The following is a 26,439-nucleotide window of genomic DNA, read 5'->3' as shown; positions in this document are numbered from 1 at the left end:
CAGTGATGTATGGTGCCTTATGCGCCATATAAGGTGCCTTATGGCGCCGATAACTGGAACTCGTCCCATTAAGGCACTAGACAAGCACCATGAAAACAGATCACCGATAACCGAGGACTGCCTATATTTTGTTTATATTTTTTGTATTGGTGAAATGCAGATGTTTTCTGGTGATATAAGTTCACTCTCGACGTGGTTTGGAAGTCGCGTAAAGCCGTTGGTCTCGTCGCTGAATAACCACTGGTTCCATGCAACGTAAAAACACCATACAAACAAACAAACAAGAAATGCATGGAAACATTTGATTTTAGAAATTGTCTTAATGGATTTAAGTTTTCTTGTGACATCATAGAAGAATAGAAGACGAGATGGCAGTGGCGTGGTGTGCAAAATGTAAACAAAACAGAACGTGGAGTAGAGAAGACACAGAACTGGTGTTTGGTGTGGTAGGAGAGAGCTCTCTATCTTATAGGACTTTATGGGTTGTAAGTTATGTTGTGGTGGTGTTCAAAGTCTTAAGCTGGATTATACTGGGACCAAGCAACGTGAGCAGGTGGATAGATTGCATGGTTGTTATGTATTGGAAAGATTAGGCTAGGAAAATATTCAAAGGAACTTCACATGAAACACATTTGAAAGACAAAATAACCTTACTGTTTCCATAGAGAGTTAGTAACATTGAACTACGACCTGAGAATTTAGGCAAGTGATTCACCAACCAAAAAATTATTTGAATTAAGAAATTTTTGTATTAATCGTTAACCACCTTTCCCAATTAGAGCTAAAAGATTGTTTGAGTCACATTTATAGTTACCTTCAATAGTAAAATTGCCTTCTCCTTGGACAATGAATAAAATGAGAATTTGGACACACCTAAAATATTTATCAAAAAGTTACATAGTCATATACCCCCATAACACCATAGACAGAATACAGTAGAGCGTATAAGCTGAAAAGGTCCACATTACGTAACATCACAGACTGACTACTTGAAAAGAGGACTACCGACTCTGCTGCTCGGGTCCTCAAGGTCGGGTCCCAAACAGGAATAGCGCCTGCTTTCATAAATGCTCGTACAATATCTTTTTTCTTTTTTTACTTAAGTTTTTATATATTTCATTTAAAAAATGGGGGTTCCCCTAAAAAAGAAGTCTTGTATTACTGTTTTCAAATAAACACCAGTTTTTAGAGGAACTGAATTGTGGTGATCTTGTGTTCCTACACTTGACATAGTGTTCTTTCTTCATAGTGTAATCTTTTTGTTTGAGAAATTAAGTGAGCCGAGAAAATATTGTGGAAATTATGTGGTTAAGCTTTTAGAAGTGATTGATTCTTCTTTGGTAAAAAAAAATAAAAACAAGAGAACTTGTCAATTTCTCAAAAATATTTTGCTCAAGGCATATGTTTTAATCACTTCCGATCTAGAGAATGAAGTAGGTTGCTTAGGACGACGAGAAAAACTATCAAATTAAGATTAATGGGTAACTGAAAATATGAATCTAGATATTTTCTTAATTTTTCATAGCATTTTTGCATTGATTTATTACGCCTTATATCTTGGAACTAAAATACTATGCATGTTTATTAACCCCTGCCATATTCACGGTTATTTGTTTTTCTTTTCTTGTAATTGATATTTTTTCCAGTATTGGCATCATATAAAAAAATATTGCATCTCTATTTAATAATTGTACTGATTTCATGTATTAAAATTAGAGTAAAAAAAACTTAAGTAAACAACAACAAATAATTAATGTAAGAGTGTTTGTTAAAACACGCGCTATTCCCGTTTGGGACCCGACCTTTAGGACCCAAGCAGCGGAGTCGGTCGTCCTCTTTTCAAGTAGTCTATGCATAATATGCACAGCTGGCTCTTTTCAAGTAGTCTATGCGTAATATACACAGATGGATCTAAATCAGAGCACAGGGTGGGATATGCTGCAGTGTCCCAAGATGAAATGTGTCAGTTTTCTCTACCTAATAGTGCTTCTATGTTCACAGCAGAGTTATGTCCAATTGCATCAGCCATAAAAATAAAGAAACAATTTAATAATTTTGTGATTTTTAGTGACTTGAGAAGCACTATAGAAGCTATTCAGTTACAAATTAAAAAATAATATTGTCTAACAGATTTAAGTTATTTCTCCATAAGTTATATGATAATGGGAAATAATATAGAAATATGTCGGACCCTGTCCATGTAGGGATCAACGGAAATGAAGAGGCTGATAGAGCAGCCAAAGAAGCAAACCGTATGACAAGATCAAATTTGAATATCCATGTTACTGATTATGTAACACACATAAAGGTGAGTATTATAAGGAAATGGCAATATAGTATATGGAGGAAAGAGCCTGAAAATAATAAAAGAAAAAATACCTGGTGTTAAAAAATGAAGTTCATCATATCAGAGAGAGAGACATGCTAAGTAATTCTGACACGTGGCAGCCCACGTGGCCCAGCACTGAAGTTCTCAGAGTGCAAGGTGGTAACAGTCAGCCGTGTTGTGTGGTTCCAAAGTATGACCAGCAGCAATTGGCAACTTCTGGAAATAAATCAGTAAAGAAAATTGTCATAATCTGCTGAATTTTCAGTTGTCCAAATTTGATGTTCATGAAGAGATGTAATTATTGGATAAAATATAAATATAAGTAAATGATGAAGTTATGGAAATCCTTAGGCTAGGTCATTTAGTGAATTTTAAAAACAAAGTTTTAAAATATTACTCAACTTATTCCAAAGTTAATTTTTTTATGTATGGTATGTATGGATACATAAGTAAATGTATTTATTGTGTACATTTTTTCCAGTATGGAAGAGTGTGCCCTTGTGCAATTTTTAGTGTAATTTTCACTCTTTCACATCACTGAATGAACTACGTATTAGGTTCCAGAACTTGTCTTTAGGCCTAGACCTGGCAGTTTATTCTAATCCCTATGAGAGCTGAAAGTCAGCTCAGGGTTCTGGTTAAACTACTTTAATTAACAGGTTTTGACATAGGATAAACCAATTTTTGGTAGTCGCTGTTGAATCCTCAAAGGAGTTACCCCTCCATGATGTGCCATGGGGTGCTGGCACACCATGGAGGGGTAACTCCTTAGAGGATGAAACAGCAATTATGCTATAAAAAATAATCAATAATAATAGTGGGAAGTTGCAGGAGTCTTGACACCCCCTGCTTGCATGCACAGGTGGGAACATGGAAATTCTGGGTGGAATCCAACGTGAGTTAATTTGCAGGAAGTACCCCTCCTCCTTTTTGGCATAAGTCTCCCATTTGTAATTTTTCAGAAAGTAGTAAAACAATTACAAAGAAGTCTAAATTATGAGTAAAGTTAGGTAATAACACAAATTTCAGTAGTTTGCATTAAAACAGTATTTTTTCAGAATAACCTAATTGCAATGTACAATTATTTCTGGGCTCAGCTCGTGTCGCTTGCGCGAAATATCCTTTAATCTATTATTTCTAGGGTAAATGTACTAACACATACCAGAGATAAAATAAAATAAAAATGAAAAAGGTCAGTGTAACTGACTCGCTCACCCCCTCCAGGAGGGTGTCGGTATGAAACACTAGGCTAGTAAGACCACTACCACGAGCCAAATGCCAATAGAAATCTCCCACTACAAAAACCCTCCAAGAGGGGAGCCGTCCCACAGAGTGAGCAGCACGTACTACTACTACTCCATCCCATCTGCCGACTGCTGCGCCTCTGGTGGACATCTTTTCAAGTTTAGCGCACACGAGTCACTAAACGTTGTTTTTTTTTTCTTTTCTCATCTGTGTTTTTTTTGTCCGCCCTTTGTTCTTCGGATTTTCTATAATGGAGCGTGCAGCTATCGCAGCAGCTAAGTAAGTACTCAGTATTTACGGCTTAGTTGGTTTTTTTCCGGCCCTGAGACAGTATTTGCCGTTTTTTTAGGTATAAATACGTTCTCGGGTCGGAAGCATGGCAGCATGGTTCTGCCGCGTGATGGGTTCGTTCTTGGTCTCCCATACCTAGAACATCCCTTATTTATGTACGCTCTATTTTATTATCCGCTTTACTTAGGTTAAGGTCTACTCAGGTTGTCATGCATGCATGTATTTCACTTATGTAGGCTTTTTCTATCCAGACCCTCGTCCAGGTCTTAGTATCGGCCTCTGACTAGCTTTGAGTGGTAGACTTGCCTTCGGGTTAGTCGTACACTCCTGGATTTTTTCTCCTGCTATATTGCTTTCTTTCTTTCATTTTTATTTTATTTATTCTATGTATTTTGTTATTGTTAGGTTAGTTAGGCGTCTGGCTTAGCCTAGGTCCTGGCTCATAGAGCCTATACTACCGCTGATCAGTTTCGGTTTTGTTCTTCCCTATAGCAATCTCTCTGATCAGTGGTCTCAGACCCTGTGGGCCTATATGCTACCTGCTTTTCAGTTCAAGTTGCTTCCCGATAGCTTCTCTCTGATCAGTTGGTTGGCCTAGGTTTGGTTATCGTATCTCAGTTTTTACCGCCTCGTGGTACTTCATGATCACGGGACAGCCAGACGCCTGCCACAGTCACCCTTCCCCCCCCTCCCGCTCTTCCATAGAGTCGGGCGGGGGTGGGTCGGTCTGCCCATGCATCGCTCCGCATACCCGAGCCTGCCTCCCCCTCTCTCCACCCCTCAGGCGGAGGGGCTATGGGAGTCGGGACAGACCCAGACTGGTCTCGACCTCTCCGGCTTCTCGGTCCGGCCGGGTGGTACGTTGTGGGGGGCCCTGGCCTTCCCCCCCTCTGTTGCTACCTTGTCGCTCCGGGCTAGCTCGAGCATGTATGTCTTCTCGCCCTTTCCCTCCTTACTAGAGCTCCTCCCTGATCGGAGTCCTGGTATCCAGCGGAAGGGGTTAGTCCACCCCCAGCAGAGTGGACGGATCATACAGTAGGTCATGCTTAACCTTACCGTATTGCTGAGTTACTACACTCCGCTTCACACTGGACCTAGTCCGGTTCGTTTGTGTTTAGGTTTAAGTTATCTATAAGTTTATCTTAAGTACCTTAAACCATCCCCCCTCCCTTACATATCTTACCGGATCTCTCCGGGATTATAGCCTATTCAGGCAATGCAGGGAGGGGTTATGCCCAAATTTTTTCCGAGCTCCGGCATGCAACGGAGTTCTTTTGTCCTTTAGTCTGTAAGTGATGCTTTTTAAGATACTCATGTGTCTTCCCACTTACAGGCCACCAACTGTGAGCATCCGGGATGTTCCGCTACACTTCAGGACCCATGTGGACACGAAGTTTGCCGGTCCCATGCTCCATGCGCGACTCCGCACGGGGACATCCAGGTCTGGTACCATGAGACGTGTACCATATGTTACGATCTGGTGAGCCAGCTTTTGGAAGGGGTAAGTATTCCATCTCCAGTAGCTGCTCCGCTTCTATTTTAGTGCTTAAGTTTTCATCATTTACTTTAACTTAAGGCATCTAGTTTAAGTTATACTTTAAGTTTTAGTTTTAAGTGATTCTTAAATCTAAACTACGCCCTCTCTTACAGGCTCCGGCAGTAAGGGATACCGCACTGGCTACCCTGCGGGCCTGGGTCGGCGGTTTTGGCAAGAACGCCGCCAAGGGTCAGCCCTACATCCTGGAGAAGCGGTTGGCATTATTAATCTTCCCCGGAGGCAAGGCGACAGGGTACGTCGACCCAGTAGAGGCGGACCCGACTATCGCCTTCATCCAACAACAGCTGGCTGCCTCCTTAACTGAACAAGACCAGGATATCTCCACGGACGTCGCAACCCTGGATATTAATGTTGAACCGATGGTAGGTATAGACGACCTGTTGGTCGAGGTAGGTAAGGTGGACACCCAAGGGTCGCCCTTGGGCGTGACTGTTTCTTCTACCCCTGCAACCTCTCCATCCTTCCAAGGCTTTACGGGTGACGAATTATATACTCCTCCTGAGGCTTCGGTTAGACCTAAGGTCAAGGCTAAAGTGATGACCTTGACTAAGACGTCATCGTCGTCTAAGAAGACGTCCTCGTCTTCTTCCTCACGTAAGTCTCCGGCTGGCAATCCCGGCCCAGACAGGTCTAAAGCTTCTAGCTCCGGCTCTAAGTCCTCAAAAAGTAAATCCTCCAGGGAGAGATCTCGCACTCCGGCAGAGTCACCAGTTCCGCTACCATTGGTTCCGATTCAGAGCCTCCCCTCCACCTCCGCAGCAGCTCCGGCTTTGGACTCCAATGCTGGCCTGTTGCAACAGGTGGGCGACCTGGTTGGGTCCCTAATAAAGAGTAGTATGGAACAAATGATCTCTCGTCTGTCGGATAGGATCACTTCCCAAGATACCATTATAGCCGGGCTAAGAGAAGCCCCTCTAGCCTCTCCCTCACTTTCCAACACAAGTGGAACTCAGCTTCCTCCGTATGACTCACTTCCTGCTTTCTCTATGAACAACCCATGGAGAGTAGCGTCATACGCCCCCTTCCAGGACGGTCTCATCTCTATACCGGAGTTTGGGACTCGAAGAATAGAGGACTTCGAGTTCTACCCGGAAGGCCTCCAGCCTCCTTTCATAGGCTACGCAAGGCTCACGCCTTCGGCTATGGTTCGGGACGATAGGGTACCAAAGGAGACAGTCCTCTATTCACGAGACCAGGCATCAGAGAGAATGGCTTTCAGGTGTTTAGAGGACATGGATTGTTCTAATACCAAGATACAACCATTTAAAAGTCCCTTTACCATTTTCACAATGGGATGAGAGTACCCCCTCCGCTCCCGTTCCTAACCAGATAGCGAGGTCAACCATCTCAGCGGCCCAGAAGGGGGGGAACCCAATGCCTCAGTTTGAAAGAAGCAGATCCCACATCTCCGTTACTCCCTTCAGTTGGAGAATTGTGGGAAGACTTGCCGAATACATTCTCAGCTGGCAAACTCAAACCGGACTGTGCTATGGAGCAGTTTGGTGAAAAGCTACCCAGGCTCCAGATAGTCTATTCAGCTGAATTTTGACGCAAAATCACGACTAGCCAGATCAATCAACTCTATGGCTATGTCTGAGGTAGCAACCATGGCCTATGGATCAGAACCAATTTTTAAGCTTATGACCAAAGCCCTGACTCAAACGGTACAGTCAGATATGTTCGAGTTTGCCACTGCTAGAACGAATTGTAGGAAGCATGTCCTACAAGAGGCAACCATTCGACATGAGCCGAATAGGTTACTCTCCTCTAACATCTGGGGCGCAGATCTCTTCCCAGAGGCTATGGTTAAGGAAGTCCAGGCAGAGGCTACGAGGTTGAAACCAGAGCCTTAAGGACCGTTGGGGCCTTACGGCTAGGAGGAGGCAAGACCTGACACCTAAAGGTAAGGGACAGAGGAAACCCAGACGTTTCCAACCTTACCAGAAGAAGCAACCACGCTTTCCTCAACAAGTTCCAGCAGTGCCGTTAGTGCAGACAGCCCAACCTTCCACTTCTAAGGGTCAATCACAGCCAATTTATGTGATATCCCCTCAGCCTCAACCCTCTACCTCCTACGCCATCTCTCCAGCTTACAATCAAGCCTTCGAGAGTCAAGCTTCTCAGAAGTATGACCGCTCGGGTAAGGGAGGCAGAGGTAAGAGGTAAGGCGGTCCTTTCGTGGGAGAGGATCGGGAGGCCCCTTTAATAGGGGAAAGAAAGCACTTCAGAGGAGGCCGAGGCGGTTACCAGAACCAATGAAGAACTTCAGGTAGGAGGGAGGCTGTTTCACTTTCGCCACCGGTGGAGCTTCAGCCAGTGGGCTCAGAGCATAGTGTCAAAAGGGCTGGGTTGGAGCTGGTTGACGAACCCACCCTCCAGCCAGACCTTTCCGTCAACTTCCTTCCAAAGAATTGACAGAGTACGCAGAGGACCTCCTTCAGAAAGGAGCTATAGCGAGAGTCAAGAGATTAAAATTTCAAGGTCGCTTGTTCAGGTGCCAAAGAAAGGCCTCACAAAAAAGAACGGGTAATTTCTTATCTTGTTCCCGCTTTTAAACTTAGCCATACGCTGCGACAAGTTCAAGATGCTCACGATCTCACAGGTGCGGACCTTACTTCCCCGTGGGGCCGTCACCACCTCTATCGATCTTACAGACGCCTACTATCATATCCCTATTGCAAGACACTTCCGTCCGTATCTGGGATTCAAGATAGGAGACCAGACATTCTCCTTCAAGGTAGTTCCATTCGGACTCAACGTGCACCCATAGTGTTCACGAAGCTAGCGGAAGTGGTAGTGCAACAACTCAGATCGCAGGGGATTATGGTAGTAGCGTATCTCGACGATTGGTTGATCTGGGCCCCAACAGTCGAGGAATGCAACAAGGCTACACTGAAAGTGATCCCAGTTCCTAGAATCTCTAGGATTCAAGATAAACAGGTCCAAGTCAAGACTCACTCCAGAGTCAGACTTTCAGTGGCTAGGCATTCAATGGAATCTATCCTCCCACACTCTGTCGATTCCATCTACCAAAAGGAAGGAAATAGCGAAGTCAGTCAAGCAATTTCTAAGTCACAAACTAGCATCAAGGAGAGCTCAGGAAAGGATCCTCGGCTCTCTCCAGTTTGCATCAGTAACGAACGTCTTAATGAAAGCCAAACTGAAAGACCTAACCAGGATCTGGCGCTCGCGAGCAAATGTCAGGTCCAGGGACAAGCTATCCTCAGTGCCTCTGATTCTAAAGAATCGGCTTCGGCCGTGGGCGAAAGTCAAGAATTTATCAGTGTCAGTACCCCTTCAGTTCCCTCCACCAGGGATCACCATCCACACAGACGCGTCCTTAAGCGGCTGGGGAGGGTATTCCCAGGTCAAAAAGGTTCAAGGGATTTGGTCACCTCAGTTCCGTCAGTTTTTTCCATATAAACGTACTGTAGGCAATGGCAGTGTTCTTGACTCTAAAAAAGGTTCACGCCCACCAAAGTACTCCCACATAAAGCTAGTCCTGGACAGCGCAGTGGTAGTACATTGTATAAACAGAGGAGGCTCCAGTCACGTCATCTAAATCACGTCATGATAGCCATCTTCTCCCTGGCAGACAAGTTCAGTTGGCATCTTTCCTCCACTCACATAGCTGGAGTGAGAAACGTCATAGCAGACGCCCTATCCCGATCAGTACCCCTAGAGTCGGAATGGTCACTAGACAACAGTTCGTTCCAATGGATCCTTCAAAGAGTCCCAGGGCTACAGGTGGATCTCTTCGCATCCCAGGCGAACCACAAACTACCGTGTTATGTAGCCCCCAACCTGGACCCTCTGGCCTATGCCACGGACGCCCTGGCTCTGGACTGGAACAACTGGGAGAAGATTTACGTCTTCCCTCCGTTGAATCTTCCTTATGAAAGTATTGAACAAACTCAGGACATTCAAGGGTCAAGTGGCTCTAGTAGCCCCAGACTGGCCGAAGAGCAATTGGTATCCTCTAATTTTGGAGCTGGGCCTTCGTCCTCTTCGGATCCCCAGTCCCAAGCTCTCCCAGTCAGTACAAACGAAGACTGTGTTCGCTTCCTCAGGGATTCTCAAAACCTAACTTTCATGAAGTTTGCGGCAAAAAGAGATGCGAATATTGACCCTCAGAATATTCTCTTCTTGGAAATCCGATAAAAGGGATTCAACTTTGAGGCAGTATGATGCTGCTGTCAAAAAGTTAGCAACCTTCCTGAGAGAGTCAGATATCAGAATCATGACAGTTAATTCAGCTATATCCTTTTTCAAGATCCTTATTTGAAAAAGGTTTAGCAGCTAGCACGATTACGACAAACAAGTCAGCCTTGAAAAAGATATTTCAATTTGGATTAACATAGACTTGACGGATACCTACTTCTCGTCTATTCCTAAGGCATGTGCTTGACTTAGGCCTTCTGTGAGACCTACGTCAGTTTCATGGTTCTTAAACGATGTTCTAAAACTGGCTTCCGAAACCGATAATGACACATGCTCGTTTATGATGCTCCTAAGAAAAACCCTATTTTTATTAAGCCTAGCTTCAGGAGCAAGAATTTCAGAACTGTCGGCTTTATCCAGAGATCCGGATCATATTCAATTCCTTCCCACAGGGGAAGTCCTACTTTCTCCGGAACGTAGCTTTTTAGCAAAGAATGAAGATCCTTTGATGAGGTGGGAACCTTGGAAGGTACTACCTCTTCCACAATGTATCCCTTGTCCAGTTTCAACCTTACGAGCCTTTCTATCCAGGACCTCCTCATCCTCATCGGGCCCCTCTTTAAGAGGGAAAAAAGGTGGAACTTTATCCATTAAAGGCATCAGACAACAATCCTGTACTTTATTAAACAAGCCAATCCTGACTCTTTCCCGAAAGCACATGATGTCAGGGCAGTAGCCACCTCAATTAATTACTTCCAACATATGAACTTCGATGATTTGAAAAAGTATACCGGATGGAAATCGCCGACAGTGTTCAAACGTCACTACCTTAAGTCCTTGGAAGCTCTGAAATTCCCAGCAGTAGCAGCGGGTAACATAGTTTCCCCTGACTCTAGCTAAATTGTAGTAGAAGATTCAGTCCTCCTTTCTACCTGCCTCACCCAACAGTTCGTCTATTCCTACCTTGTTCATTGGCATTCACCTTGTGTCTTAGCTGCTTTTATGATAGTGTAGTGCCCCTTATTGTCTGGCTAGGGACACTCACAGATGATTACAACATTGATCTCATAGATGTTAACCCCTTATTTTTATGCTAGGGGATACATCATATTACAATGGTTACGGGTTTTGTATATTAAGTCATATACATTCCTTATATATTTTTATTGTTGGTTATTTTGTTTACCTGTTTATATTAATTGCTATTATTCTTTTGATACATGCTGTTACACAGATTTCATTGAAGACATGTAATCCTTGTACCTGTATATGTAAATTACCTTATGTTATCAAACATGATTAGTTTTAAGGGTAATTTAAGCATAATTTTATTTTATTTCACTGTGTATATGTATCTTTTTAGCAATTATATTCCCTTCATATATATTTTATCTTTTATTTGAGACCTATTTTGAATTAATTTATTTTATTACTTTGTTTACTTTATTTACAATCTTGTGCTGTTTCTCTGGTACGATTTCGCGCAGCGACACGAGCTGAGCCCAGAAAAGGGATTTTGACGTAAGGAAAAATCTATTTCTGGGCGATTGATTCTCGTGTCGCCAGCGAAAATCCCACCTACCCATCCCTTCGCTCAAGATTGTCTGCTAACTTCAGGATGGCCACCAGAGGCGCAGCAGTCGGCAGCATGGGATGGAGTAGTAGTAGTACGAGCTGCTCACTCTGTGGGACGGCTCCCCTCTTGGAGGGTTTTTGTAGTGGGAGATTTCTATTGGCATTTGGCTCGTGGTAGTGGTCTCACTCGCCTAGTGTTCATACCGACACCCTCCTGGAGGGTGAGCGAGTCAGTTACACTGACCTTTTTCTTTATTTTATTTTATTCTCTGGTATGTGTTAGTACATTTACCCTAGAAATAATAGATTAAAGGATATTTCGCTGGCGACACGAGCCAATCGCCCAGAAATAGATTTTTCCTTACGTCAAAATCCCTTTTTTGCATCAAGAAAACTATGATAAATTGTTTTTTTTGCGTGATGTGAAGTTTGTAACTTTTTTTGTTGGATCAATGTAACATTGTTTTTTATAGTAGGAAAATAAGTTGAAGTTTTTCACTAACACAATTCTGTAGTTTTGTATAAGAAAATATAAGTCAAATATAAATTTATAAATTATTTTGAATTTTTAAATTTTTGTGTGCAGAATGATCAATACATGGAAGTACTGAATAAATCACAGTATGGTTTTGCCTTTGTTTCAGTTTATTGAGGATCCTGCCCATTGTATTGTGGATGTTCACATTTTACTTGCCAAGCTAGTATCAGATGTATTACCAGATCCAATTTTACATCACCTTACAATGGAAGCAAATTCATTGACTCCATCTGCACCTCCACCACCTCCAGTATAAACTCCTGAATACTACCAGATGTGCCTTTGACAAGTCAGTGTTACAGTATTTCATGTGGTATATTTGTTCGGGTGTTAACCTTTTTATTGTATTGTATGTTGTCATTATTGGCATCCTGAACAGTGCATTTGTTTCTCTTACTGTGTAGTGCAATACATCTAGATATAATGGATACAACATGGGGTAAATACTTCCAGATATTCTATTTTAAAAAGTAAGAGCTTAGATTCCAGCCAGGTGAGGTACTGTACTTTTGGACTTTGAATGACTGTAAGGAAATAATATTCCTGTGAATGACTGGAAGGAAATAGTATTCTTTTGTGCCTACACAAATACAAACCTTTGTTTTTTACATAGGCTTTAGCTTGCAAAAATGAGCTGGAACGGCTGTTCAACTTTCATATAAGGTCATTAACTACAGATGTGTAGGGGTAAGCCCTGCTCTCCTGTTGCTTTGCACTCTACTTTGCTTCTGGCCACCATCGTGTGAAGACATCTCTGTATTCTATTCCCGACTTGATGTTCACTTTCAACTTGTGCTTTTTCTTGTTTCTTGAATGAAATATATTGTTGCAATTGTTGTCTGAGTCTTTTGTAATGCAAACCCCACAATCAACTAAGACTACTTCATCAGAGAGAAAACCACAGGTGTTTAGGCACTGTCCAAGGAAGGACAGACCATGTAACCAGTTCCTCTCTTTTGCAGAGATTTACCTGCACACATTATGTGCTTTTTGCTGTAAGCATGGTTGTAATCAAAGTAGCCCATGCTCAGAGTGCTGGGTCTGGGATTGTGAACAATGGGTGAGGTTTGTCAGGAAGAAGAATAAGAGAGAGAAAAAGATCTCCCTGTTGTCATTGGAGTGCAATACTCTGTCAGTGACACAGAGGGTTCTCTTTGGTATCCTTTTACCTCCTACTGCGGTTGCCACCCTCCCCCCCTTCAAGGGAGGAGTTTCCCCTTTGCAGATTCTTGCTGTTGCTTCAATCGAGAGCACAATGGTGGGTGTGGAGACCACCAGCCCGTAACCTCTCCGGGCAACTCTCTTTGCTTGGAGGAAGAGTTGTCCGACTACCAACTAAATTAATTTCTCCCAAAAGATTCTCTAAACAGTGTACTACCCACACACATACATTATCTATCCATCCATCTTTCTATCTATCTATAAAACACACACACACACTCACACATATATATATACACAGACACATACACACACACACAGTAGTGCCTCAGGATACGAAATTGATCCGTTCCGAAGCGGCCTTCGTAACCTGATTTTTTTGTATCTCGAACCACGTTTTGCATGTAAATTGCCTAATTCGTTCCAAGCCCTACAAAAACACCACAGTAAATTTTATGATAAAGCTAAATTGACCAATAAACAATGAAATACAACAATTTGGACCATTCAATGACTAACATATTCATGACTGTGTATCTGTAAATAAAGTGTATTAGTGCACAAGATACAAGAAATACATATGTAGTAAAATGAGGAACTTACCTTTCGAGTGAGGCGATCTCCGAAAGTGGTGACAGAGGAGGACAAATGGCAGAAAACATGAACACTTAACTTTACGAAACATTAAAAAATGGCAGAAAACATTAACACTAAACTTTATGAAACACTAACAAATGGCAGAAAACATTAACACTTAACTTTACAAAAAACTTAAAGTTAAATTTTTTTTTCGTCTTTTTTTATTTTAACATTTTTACTTTTTTGTACTTTACATTTTTTACAAAATTTCAATTTCCTCACCACTAATGGCCATACAGCTGCCCTTGGGCAGGTCCTTCGATTGAAAGGAGTTTATTTCTTGTCCTTGTGGAAGATTTTTATACTCCTGAGAACCTTCAAGCAGTCATGCCCTGCCAGGGAACTCAGGCCCCAGTGACTCATTTTGAGGATCCATAACTTGTGCTCTGCGCAAGCAGTTTATAGTTGTTAGACAGGGATTTGACTACAAATTTTTTTTTTGCATGGCCTGGCTTTGGCAAAGAAATTAGGCAAGCTTCATGGCCTTTCTTTTATTAATATTGAGCACTTGAGGGGATGAGGATGTATGCTCAGAATCTGTCGGTCCCTGATTGCAGATTCAATTCGTTTTGATTCCCTCCCTGTGTCCAGTTAGGGTGCTGCAATATTACCTTAAGATAATTCAACATCTCAGGCCTGAGTGTCACGCCTCTTTATTAGCACTAGCTTGGCCAAGAAAGAGGTGTCCAAGAACATGATCTCTTTCTGGATTTGTGAGACTAACAAATGGGCATATGTTTTGTGTCTTAGTAGGAAGACGGGAGTACGGTCTGAGGAAGAGCTCATGAGGTGAGGGCATTGCCCCATCCTTGGCATTCCAAAAGAATGTATTGGTTTGACAGGTACTTCGGGTAGGTGTGTGGTTGTACCAGGCTGCATTCACCTTGTTTCACCTTTGGAATGTTGCTCACAAGTCCTTTGACTAGTTTTCCTTTGGCCCTGTGGTGGTTGCCCAACAAGTTATGCAGCTCACCTGGCTCCAATAAATGGAACAGGGTAGCATCTCATCTAAGATGTTCGGTAAACAAGAGTGTGTGTGTGTGTGTGTTAGTGACTGGTCTCCTTGTTTGTCTCTTTCATCTTTCTCTCTGATAAGATCAGGTAGCAAGTCATCTCATACTGGACAGACAAGGTTTGCAGGTGAATACATGATGGGGCTATGCTCTTCATCATCTTGTTTGTAGATTGATTGGATGCCTGTCTCCCCCTCTTTCTAGACAAGGGGAGAGAGGGAAAGACAATGAAACAAACCTGTCGGGTTTAATAGCAAATTTTATTTTCTCCCACACATATTGGTTCATTCAAGCTTTCAACAACGTAATGAAAGCAAACTCATCATGCCAGAAGTCTAATAGTTGGAACATCCCTTAAATCCAACTAGCTATAGGCGTTGGGTAGAACCAGCAAGTTGGTTTAGGGATTTGCCCAGACTCCCACCCACCAATGGGTAAGTCTCCTATGTAAAAATAAGGTTTGTATTTATGTAAGAACAAATAACACATTTGTAAAGTATAATTTGTATTTTTCCTAACATACAAACCTGAAGTTCATTATATTTATGTCCCACCTCACTCACCCCTCATTCTGGTATCCAGGCCAGAAGGCAAAATGGAGTTCAGACCGACAGATGGGTTGGGCTTCCCCCTACCCATCAGTCATTAACAACCTTGTCTGAAAGTTAAACGGCTCCTCTAGCACAAGTTCGCAAGCTAAATCCTATGTAAAGAAATTCAGGTTTGGATGTTAGGACAAATACAATTTACTTTAAAAATTTGCTATGCGTATTTTAAACAAAGAAAACCCTTATGAAACATTTATATTCTCTGCACAAAGGTAAACTGCCCCTCATTTTTCAGGCATAGATTTTAAATACCAAGCATTTCAGTATGTAAACTTTGATTTCTTTTTGAGACCAGCATAGGTATTTATTACTTGTGAGTTTGGTTGTGCTTTGGAATTTTTTTTTATAGTATGTTACCATGGTAGAGTTTGAAGTGTATTTGTAACTGCTAATAGCTACAGGAGACCCAATGGTTAAGTATTATAAAAAAAAACAGAAAAGTATTCAGTTGCTGATAAGGGATCCTGTTTTCTGTATGGACTGACCAAGGATTTTGCACATGTGGATGTAAAACATATAGTTGTCTTTATTTCTTCAGTTACCACTGTGTTTTGTTTGTTCGTTAGATGAGGTCCAAAAATTTACAATTTTATTTCATACATTCATTTATTTTCTGCAGTATGTATTAGTAAGAATAACATCATTTGTTCCTTAGGGGATACAACCCTTCACTTTTCATAAATGGAGTTATCCAGCACATTATGCATGTTGTCTGTGTATTGACTATAAATCAAATAACTATCACAGGTAGGCCTGGTGAGTTTGCCCTGACCTCTGTCGGCCTACTTTGATCAGTGTGTTTCCAACCATGATCGTGGTTTGAGCTGGTCTTTTTCAACCATTTTGGATGAAAATAATTGAGTATTCTTTGTTTTTGTGTTGATAGATATCAGAACCCATCAGTCCGTGAGCTACTTACAGGCAGTCCCCGGTTATCGGCGATCCGGTTTTTTGGTGCTTGTACTGAAATGCGCCGATTTCCAGTTGTCATCATTGATAATGGAGTATTGGTGCCCGATATGTATACCTAACTGAGGAACCATTAACTGGTTATCAGCACCAAAATCCATTTATTGGCCCCAATAAGTGCTGAAAATCGCAGATTTTTGGTTATCGGTGATTTTCACATATCATCTAGCTATTGGAATGGAACCCCCGCCAATATCCAGGGACTGCCTCTTTAAGGAAATTTGGCTGGAATTTTCTTTGGCATGAGGAAATATTTTGGGTTTGTTGAGAATGTAACAGCTTCTAAATGTTCGTGAGCAGCTGTTGTTTTTCAATATTTTTTTATTAACCTTTTATTAATATATTTTGACTTACCTTAGTGGTGGTCGCCCATTGTTTTCCTGCATGTATAGGGCTGGAGTATCTACCATAAAGCTCCGAACAATGAGAAGCTTCTGTGTGAACCGTCTTGCTTTGCAACCGAATGACGAGAGGCATTGTCTTCCCCAGTTTTGTATTGAGCCTTGTGAGAGAGGAAATGTTCAATGACTCAAGAGGGGAAAGTCATGACGCTCCAAATGTTGAGAATTTTATTGCTACTCTCGTGGCTTCATGAAGAACATCAAGAGGCTTCATTGTGACCCTTTTCACCTTGTGACTTGAGGGAGGAACGTTATTCAGTGACTCCAAGGACAGAGTTTCACTCCCCCGAACAATCAGATGTTTGGTCATGCCCCTCTTTATTTCAATATCAGACACTGAGAGCCTTTCTCTTTACTTTCTTAGATTTGAAACTCGAGTGAGGGCTAATGTTCAACGTCTCTGAGGGCAGAGTTGCAACAATCTAAATGTCAAAGCATTCTGGAAGCCAAGTGGCATCGTTGTACTTTGCTTTGCGACTGAATGCCGAGAGGCTTCATTGCCACCCCTTCCACTCTGCTACTCAAGAGAGGTGCAACTTTTGGTGAATCTAGGGAACTTAGGAGAGGAAGGAGCACATCATTCTCCTTGAGATGAGGGCAGTGTGGCAGGTATTAAACCAATCCAAGAACAGTTGAAGGGCCACTCGCTGGTTGTGATGGGTGACAACATCACCATTGTAGTCAACACCAACAAGTATGGTGGAACAATCTCCCTGTGAAATGTACCTGATGGTCCAGTGGTAATGTTGCACAATAGATTGTAGGAAACCAGGGTGAGAATGCAGTAGTGGACCAACTGAAAACGTAGGTATAGATAGTGGGTAAAGAATGGGCTCTACATCAGGGGGTTTAGGAAAATTCACTGCCAACAATTCATTGTCAACTATTCACCAGGGAACATGTCAATTAAGTGTTTGCCAAGCAGTTCAACACTCAAAAAATAAGGAAAGAAAGGAGTGTGCATGTGCATGTATTTTCTGATATTCTTAAAGATGAAATATACTGAAGTAAAATGTTTTTTCTGATATTTTTAAAGATGAAAATATACTGAAGTAAAATCAAAATGTATTGTAAGAATATAAAGATTTGCTGAAATTTAAAGTGTTTAAACATACACATATATAATTGCACTCAGATACTTATGAGAAATATCATGAGCCACTCTACGCAAATAGTCAATAAGTAACATTATAATTGGGATCATATTTCTAAACAAGTCTGAATTTGTTGGGCATAGTCACATTTTTTATGGCGGGTTTTTGACCAACTCAGGGATACAGGCAGGCCTCTCTCAAGTGTTCAGTCTGAGAGGAGTAGACTTGTCTGTGTCCTTGGAGCTACCAACATTGTAAAATGAGTTTCAGACAGTCAGACCCCCTAGAGAAGTAAGGGGTCCTGAAACGGGGCATTTCTAGAAACCTTGTAAGTTTGAGAGGCCTCTCTCCCCCTCCCCATATGAGTCCCAGGAGGGTGCAGAAGGCAGGGACTTGGAGTGGGAGATGGTGCTCTTCCTGGCCTGAATCTCAACCAGGATTGAGGAGTGCCATGGCCACCCCTACAGAGTAAAGTATCCCTCTTGTAGGATTGGATCAACATGTCCTTTAGGTTTGTGCCTGAGTTCCTGGCCAAAACACAGAACCCCAGAGTCCCAGAACCAAGGTGGGGAGTTTATCTGCCCCATCCCAGCAAGTGTTCATCAAGGGAGTGGGGAGGAGAAGATGTTGTGCCTTGTAGGAGTTGCAGGACACTAACTGAAACAGACAGAGGCCTACCAACCTGTATGTAGGCAGCTGTTCCATAGTATTGGTATTAAGTAGAAAAACTCCACCTCCTTATGGAAAGGAAAGGTCATAACCAAGGCATGTGACTTCTAACAAGAAGGGGGTGCCCTCCAAGGACAGGCTCAACGGTCTGCTACCAGAAGAACCACCCAGCCCTTTGGGTGATGAAGGTAGGAGCATGGAAGAGGCAGTTCGCATCCTGTATCCCCAGTAAGTGGTGCAGAAGGGGCATGGAGCCTGATGTATGAGGGCACCATACACAGAGAGTAGTACCTCATGCCCCTGAAGGTGAAGAGTGAGGAAGAAGCAATAGACAGCCCTGCAAGCCTCATCAGATTTTGGATCCCACAAAATAGAGGGGAGGGCTGCAGAGGCAGAGCTATAACAGGTCGGGAATACAGTTGACCCATGGGATTTACGGGGGATAGGGACCACAACCCCCTGCAAATAGCAAAATCCATGAATACTTGAGACCCCTCTAAAAATGCTTATAACTGCCTATTTTCATGGTTCAAATACTAAAACCCCTCTAACACAGGCCTGGCTATTTTAAGTTTTATCATGAAAAATGCAGGCAGTCTCCAGTTTACGACATTCTGAGTTTATGACCCTCTTCAAATATATTCAGCAAAAATTATTTCCTCGGTTAAAAAGCATGTTCCATTCCTACAATGCAGACGTCAATCTGATGGAAGGAATATGGCTCTAAAATGGCAGATTGGTCAAAATTTGGAGGATTTTCATGAAAAAACTAAATAAGAATACAAGATACATTTTTTTCAAGACACCACTAAGGATTAAAAGTAATGTTTTGTTACGATTTTTTATGGTATTTTGGATGACGCTAATCCGAACATAAGAATTATCCATCCAAAATGGCAAAATGGGCAATATTTGTAGTTTTTTTTATGAAAAACTCAATAAAAATGCAGGATACGTTATCTAGTCACCCATAGGATTAATAGTAACATTTTCTTATGATTTTCAACAGTTTTTCTGAGGACACTAGTCTATCGCCAATCCGAGCAAAGGAAATATGCATACAAAATGGCTATATGGTCAATATTTTGAGTTTTTTCAATGAAAAACTCATAAAAATGCAGGATATGTTGTTTTCAAGACACCCAAAGGATTAAAAGTAAGGTCTTCTTACAACTTCTTACAATTTTTATTGGTTTTCCAGACCACACCAATCCTAACGGAAGAGGTATGGATCCAAAACGGCAGAATGGTCTAAATTTGGAGGTATTATTTTATGAAAAACTCAATAAAGATAAAGTATGCATTGTTTTCAAGACACCCAAAGCATTAGAAGTAAGGTTTTTATACAATTTTTTACGGTATTTTGGACTTCGGTCTAAACGGAAGAAATAAAATTTACATTGTAGAATAATATTCATTAATTACTGATTTTTAGAAATAAAATTTACATTTGTAGAATAATATTCATTAATTACTGATTTTTATTTTACTTTAATGACTAAATACCTCTTTATGATAAAAAAAATTATTTCCTTATTTTCAAATACTAATATTAACCCTCTAACGCCGATTGGACGTATTAAATGTCGAGTCAAAATGTCTCCCGTATGCCGATTGGACGTATTATACGTCGACTCAAAAAAGTTTTTTTTTTAAATTCACAGAAAAATACTTATAGGCCTACCAGCCGAAAACTTTTGAATCACGCGCCTTGGGGGATACTGGGAGTTCATGGATCAAGGCGTTGTTTTGTTTACAATCGTTATGCAGCCGCGCAAGCGCGAATTTCTTTCTTATCGCACTAAAAAGTATCAGTGACACATCTCAAAAATTATTTTGTCACTTTGACATAATTTTTGCACCATTTTAAATTATCCATTACATGGAGTATTATATATGAACTTGTGTGCATTTGTATGTAGAATACAACAAAAAAATACTCATTATTGTAGCTTTTATCAGTTTTGAAATATTTTCATATAAATAACGATAAGTGCCAAAATTTCAACCTTCGGTCAACTTTGACTCTACCGAAATGGTCAAAAAACGCAATTTTAAGCTAAAACTCTTATATTCTAGTAATATTCAATCATTTGCCTTCACTTTGCAACAAATTGGACGTCTCTAGCACAATATTTAGATTTATGGTTAATTTATGAAAAAACTTTTTCCCTATGTCCGCGCGGTAACTCTTCCAATAAATTTTTTCGTGCAATTGTCCTAATGTTTGCACCATTTTAAATTTGCCGTTACAAAAACAACCCATGGTTGTATCTTTTATCAGTTTTGAAATATTTTCATATAAATAACGATAAGTGCAAAAATTTCAACCTTTGGTCAACTTTGACTCTACTGAAATGGTCGAAAAACGCAATTGTAAGCTAAAACTCTTATATTCTAGTAATATTTAATCATTTACCTTCATTTTTCAACAAATTGGAAGTCTCTAGCACAATATTTCGATTTATGGTGAATTTATGAAAATAAAAACTTTTTCCTTACGTCCGCGCGGTAACTCTTCTGAAAAAAATCAGAAATTTTTTTGTGCGATTGTCGAAATGTTTGCTCCATTTAAAATTAGCCATTACATAAAGTTTTATATATGAAAATGTACAAAATTTCATGTAGAATACAACAAAAAATGATTGAAGGTTGTAGCTTTTCTCTTTTTCGAAATATTTGCATATAAATCACGATAAATAGAAAAAAAACCATGTTCGGTCAACTTTGACTCTACCGAAATAGTTGAAAAACGCAATTGTAAGCTAAAACTCTTACAATCTCATAATATACAGTCATTTATCTTCATTTTGAAACAAATTCGAAGTGTCTAGCACAATATTTAGATTTATGGTTAATTTAAAAAAAAAACTTTCTTTCCCTCCGCACGCCAATTCGCGGGCGCAAATCTCCGAAATGCATACGTCGCATTCTCCTAATATTTGCTCCTTTTCATATTAGGCGTTTTATAGTTTCATATATAAAAATGTGCACAAATTTATGAAGAATACAAAAAAAATATTTGAAGGTTGTAGCTTTTCTCATTTTTGCAATATTTGCATATAAAAGGGATTTTGACGTAGGAAAAATCTATTTCTGGGGGAAGACCTGTGTTGCCCTATGAAAAATGCCTGTTATTCATTTTTCCCAGTATAAATAGCTCTATTATATACCAGAGAAAAAAGCTAACATAGTTATGCTGAGGTTACTACCCCCAGCGCGATCACCCAAAGGGTGTCGGTATAGTATAGGAGCGATGTGTTACCACAAACCACAGGGCTTCTGCCATTTAGAAGATTCCCTTCAAAATCCCTCTCTTTTGGTGGGAGCCGTCACAACGGAATCCCACTACTCGTCCCGGCTCGCCACTACTACTACTACCGAAGCGCCATCTTGCATTCCTGATTAGATCTATAAACTTGGATTAGTCAGGGTGGGAAGAAATGTTAATAGGGCTAGGGTTCATAGGGCGACACAGGTCTTCCCCCAGAAATAGATTTTTCCTACGTCAAAATCCCTTTTCTGGTGTCGACCTGTGTCGCCCTATGAAAACATACCAGAAAATGCTATACAAGTTTTTAGTGTAAAATTATATGTAAAACCAGGTTAATGACATTCAGAGTAAAGAATTATAAATAGATTTACTATTTAATCTTAACTTACTATCTGTAAGAAATGATTTCTTAATATATTCTTAACCATAATAGTAATATTTATACAATACTTAAAATTGTACATAATATGAAGTTATTGGTCTTAATTATGTGTCATACAGACCAATCAAAGCAATACACTAATACTTAATAGCAATATATACATATTGTGCAATCTTATATACTAATTCGGTAACGGGATCGACAACAAACGTTTCGCCCGGTCCGGAAAACAAGGTATGGTGGGGAGTGTGAGCGAGTCATGCAGGTAGAAGGGTCATGCAGAGGGAGATAGTTAAAGGAATAGTCTATTCAAGGGTTTCTAAGGAGAACCGTTAGTTTGTTCTTCAGGAACCACCACAGTACCAGCTGCCACTGCTAAAAATTTTAGGGCCTGTAAATTTTTGAGATAGTGGTGTTTAACACTGTTGGGGACTTCCAACCTGTGTACTTTTTTAGGTCTTCAAACTTCATATTTTGAAAATAATTAGTTGATGTGGCAACTGCTCGGATATCATGGACATGTGGAACTGAATCTGGGTTGGCTTGTTTAATAAAATAAAGAATCTGTTGTCTAATTCCTCTTAAAGTTATCGTGCCCCCTTTTTCTCTAATAAAAAGAGAGCCCGTTGTTATTTGAGATGTTCTGGTCATAAAGGTTTTAAGTGTATGAACCGGACATAATGATTCATCTTCTGGAAGAGGAATAATTTCCCAAGGAGTCCACCTATTTTGTGGATCCTCATTTTTTGTTAAAAATTGTCTATCTGGTGAAAGTAAAACTTTCCCAGATTGAAGGAATTCCACATGCCCTGGATTTCTAGAAAGGGCTGATAATTCAGATATTCTAGCGCCCGAGGCTAGCGCTACAAAAAAACAATGTTTTTCTTAATAGTGCTGAATAAGAACAATTATCATTGTCTAAATGTGATGCCAGTTTAAGGGCATCGTTCAGGAACCATGATATTGATTGAGGACGGTTGACCGGTCTCAAACGTGCACATGCTTTTGGGATAGATGAGAAGTATGTGTCTGTTAAATTAATGCTGAAACCTATTTGAAAAATCTTTCTTAGGGCAGATTTAATTGTGGTAATAGTACTGGCAGCTAGGCCTTTCTCATGTAATGATCTAAAGAAAGAAATGGTAAGATTAGTATCCATCTCTTGTACATTCATATCATTTAAAAACATAGCTAGTTTCTTAACTGCGGAGTCATACTGTCTAATTGTAGAATCTCTCTTATCTGATTCTACAAATAGAATGTTTAACGGATATATTTTTGCTTCCTTTTGTGCCGCGAACTTCATGAAGTCCATAAAGTTAGGGCATTCAGATTTCTTGAGGAAGCTGACACAGTTTGCATTTGTACTGTTTGTGTTAATTTCGGGGATGGAATCTTGTGAGGTTTGAGTTTCATCTCCATGATAAGTGGATACCAATTGCTCTTCGGCCAATTGGGTGCCACTAGTGCCAACTGGCCTCTGAATAATCGTAGCTTGTGAAGCACCTTCAAGAGGAGGTTCACTGGTGGAAAGAGATATATTCTTTCCCATTTGTTCCAATCTAAAGACATTGCATCGATCGCGAAGGCATTGTTGTCTATATTGAGAGCTACATAGCAGGCTAGTTTGTGGTTGGACTCCGAGGCAAAGAGGTCTACCTGGAGGTCCGGAATCTGATTCATAATCCATTTGAATGAATTGTTGTCCAGTGACCATTCCGATTCCAATGGGGTCATTCTGGACAAAGAGTCTGCTATTACATTCCTTACTCCTGCCAGATGAGTTGCTGACAGATGCCAGTGGTTCATTTCCGCTAATAGGAATATTGCTATCATTACATGATTTACTTTGTTTGATTTGGACCCTCTTCTGTTTATGCAATGGACGACTGTAGAGCTGTCCGATACGATTTGGATGTGGATCTTCTTGGACGGTTGTAATTTTCTCAATGTCAGGAACACTGCCATCGCTTCCAGTACATTTATGTGGAATTGACTGAATGTTTGTGACCATGTCCCTTGAACTTTCTTGAGGGGTGAATATCCCCCCCAGCCGCTCAGGGATGCATCTGTGTGGATGATCAGAGATGGGGGAGGAAATTGTAGCGGAACTGATTTGGATAGGTTCCGTTGTTTCGTCCATGGAATAAGTCTCTTTTTCAGAATAGTATCTGGAATTCTTGAAACTTTGTCTCTGAATTTGAGATTTGCTCTTGATCTCCAAACCTGATTGATATCTTTTAATCTGGTTTTTAGTAGAACATCTGTCACTGATGCAAATTGAAGGGAGCCTAGGATTCTCTCCTGTTCCCTTCGAGATGACCGTCGTTTTCCAACAAAGCGTTTTGTAGCTTTTACTATCTCTTTGACCTTTTGGACGGTAGAGATAGCCTGTGTTTCTTCAGGTCCCACTGAATTCCTAACCATTGGAACTGGGATTGTGGAGTCAGTCTGGACTTTGCCATATTCACCTGGAAGCCTAGAAACTTTAGAAATTTCAGTACTTTGGATGTTGACCTTCGACATTCTGCTTCGTTGTTTGTCCAAATTAACCAATCGTCCAGGTAGGCTACTAAAAGTATTCCTTTCTTCCTCAATTCCTGAACTACTGTCTCCCCTAATTTCGTGAATACCCTGCGTGCTATATTGAGTCCGAAGGGCATTACCTTGAATGAGCAGGCTTTCTTGCCTAGCTTGAATCCTAGGTATGGAGAGAAGTTTCTGGTTATTGGAACGTGATAGTAAGCGTCTGTAAGATCTATAGAGGTGGTGACGGCCCCACGGGGAAGTAAGGTCCGTACCTGTGAGATTGTCAGCATATGGAACTTGTCGCAGTGAATGTAGGAATTCAGCCGAGACAAGTCCAGGATTACCCGTCTTTTGTTCTCTGGGGAAGAGCACCGTCTCCTTTGAAACTTTGTCTATTCTGACTAGCGCATGCTGTGCTAGTCTGACAAAGCCCGGGAACGGAAACTTCATACCGGCTGGGAATAGCTCGTAGTCCTCTATTGGTCTTGTTCCACACCTTTCTATAGTCAATCTTCCTTCTACGAAGGGAGCATTTAAGGCCAACCTCCAAGGGTTTTCCTTATCGAAGGGGGGAAGCTTTGAAGTATCCGGAACCATCATTGATAGAGCTGGTGTTCTGGATCTAAAGAGGCCTGAGAGCATCTCAATGGGCTTGATTCTCTCCGTCAATGACGAGAGAGCCTGGTTTGAGATGTCTGGTATTGATCCGAGGCGTGCATCTATCCTCTGATCTACTATTCCACTAATCCTAGCTAACAGCTGGTTAGTGAAGGATTCAGGGTCAAAGAACTGTTCCGCCGCCCTTGGGACTGACCCTGTACCTTCAGTAGGGGAAGGATTTGTGGCAGCAGGCTGAATGACAGATGATGTCGACGGTTGTGACACTGAAGACGACTCATTCGCCACTGGCGGAACAGACTTGCTCTTCTTTTTTTAAAGTCTTCTTGACTTTAGGAATAACTGACGGTATTCCTTGTTCTTTAACGGGTTTCGTAAAACCCTTGAAGGATGGAGTAGAAGAAAAGGAATGAGAAGGACTAGCCTGGTCCTCCGTGACCATCGGCTCGACGTTGATGTCGATCGCCGCCACATCGTCCATCAATTCCTGCTGCTCCTCTAAGGCGGTCGTTGTTTCCACTCAAATGGCTTCTATGAGGGGTTCGACAATTTCCTGGGGCACCGCTGTTGTCATTGTGGTGCCCAAAAATATCATAGTACATAGGCCAGCATCCAGGATATAGGGCTGACCTTTCGGCACATTTTTGCCGAAACCCGCGACTCATTTACGAAGGGACACCCTTGCGTCATGCAGGATCGCCTTGTCCGCCTGTTCCTCAGTCAAAATTGACACAAGCTCGTAACAGACGGTACAAGCGTCTGGGTGCCAGACCACGTAGTTGTCCATAGGAATTGCGCAGTTCGCATGTGAACGGCAGACTACGTGGCCGTAAGGATTTCCCAACGACGCATGGCATCCCTCAGCCTGGCAATGGACCCCCTGTAATATGAAAAACTTCAATAAGTTTTCTCCTTATGGTGGTTCGTTGCTAAATTATTGACAAAATATTTCGTAGCCGAAATATTTCTTCTTAATGATGCAGACAGGCATTTCCTAGAAAAATTATGCATGTTATTACTATTGGCGACGTATTTCATTGCTGAAAACTTCATCATAATCATAATAATGATATCAGTTATTTATAATTTGTTATAAACTAGTAAGTTTATTACTGATTATATTTGTCGAAGGAATATTTCGTCGCCGAACTATTCCCTCGACTGGATAATATTTTTAAATAACTAGGTCGTAAAACTCATAAGTTTTTATGGGGTTTGTTGGCGAAATATTTCGTTTCCGAAATATTCCGTTGTCATACATGCCTTAATTTTTCCAGAAAATGTATTCTTATTTAGATTGTCGGGAAATACCTCGTTGCCGAAGTATTCCGGTATCGACTTATTATTGATTGGCTTAGTCTAATAAAGCTTATATTTAATATATG

The 26,439-nt window shown here is 41.1% G+C and overlaps 1 protein-coding gene across 1 annotated transcript in view; it reads left to right on the top strand.

The window, feature by feature from the left end:
* Nucleotides 1-26,439, top strand: part of LOC135223095 (ectopic P granules protein 5 homolog) — a 759,396-nt gene that overhangs the window by 721,250 nt on the left and 11,707 nt on the right. Inside the window, 1 exon segment of the mRNA XM_064261599.1 lies at nucleotides 11,804-11,986. Coding sequence (XP_064117669.1) covers nucleotides 11,804-11,953 — 150 coding nt within the window. The 3' untranslated portion in view covers nucleotides 11,954-11,986.

This window comes from Macrobrachium nipponense, chromosome 8 (assembly GCF_015104395.2).
Source record: "Macrobrachium nipponense isolate FS-2020 chromosome 8, ASM1510439v2, whole genome shotgun sequence".
Taxonomy (NCBI): domain Eukaryota; kingdom Metazoa; phylum Arthropoda; class Malacostraca; order Decapoda; family Palaemonidae; genus Macrobrachium; species Macrobrachium nipponense.
This window is presented reverse-complemented; position numbering and strand designations above follow the sequence as displayed.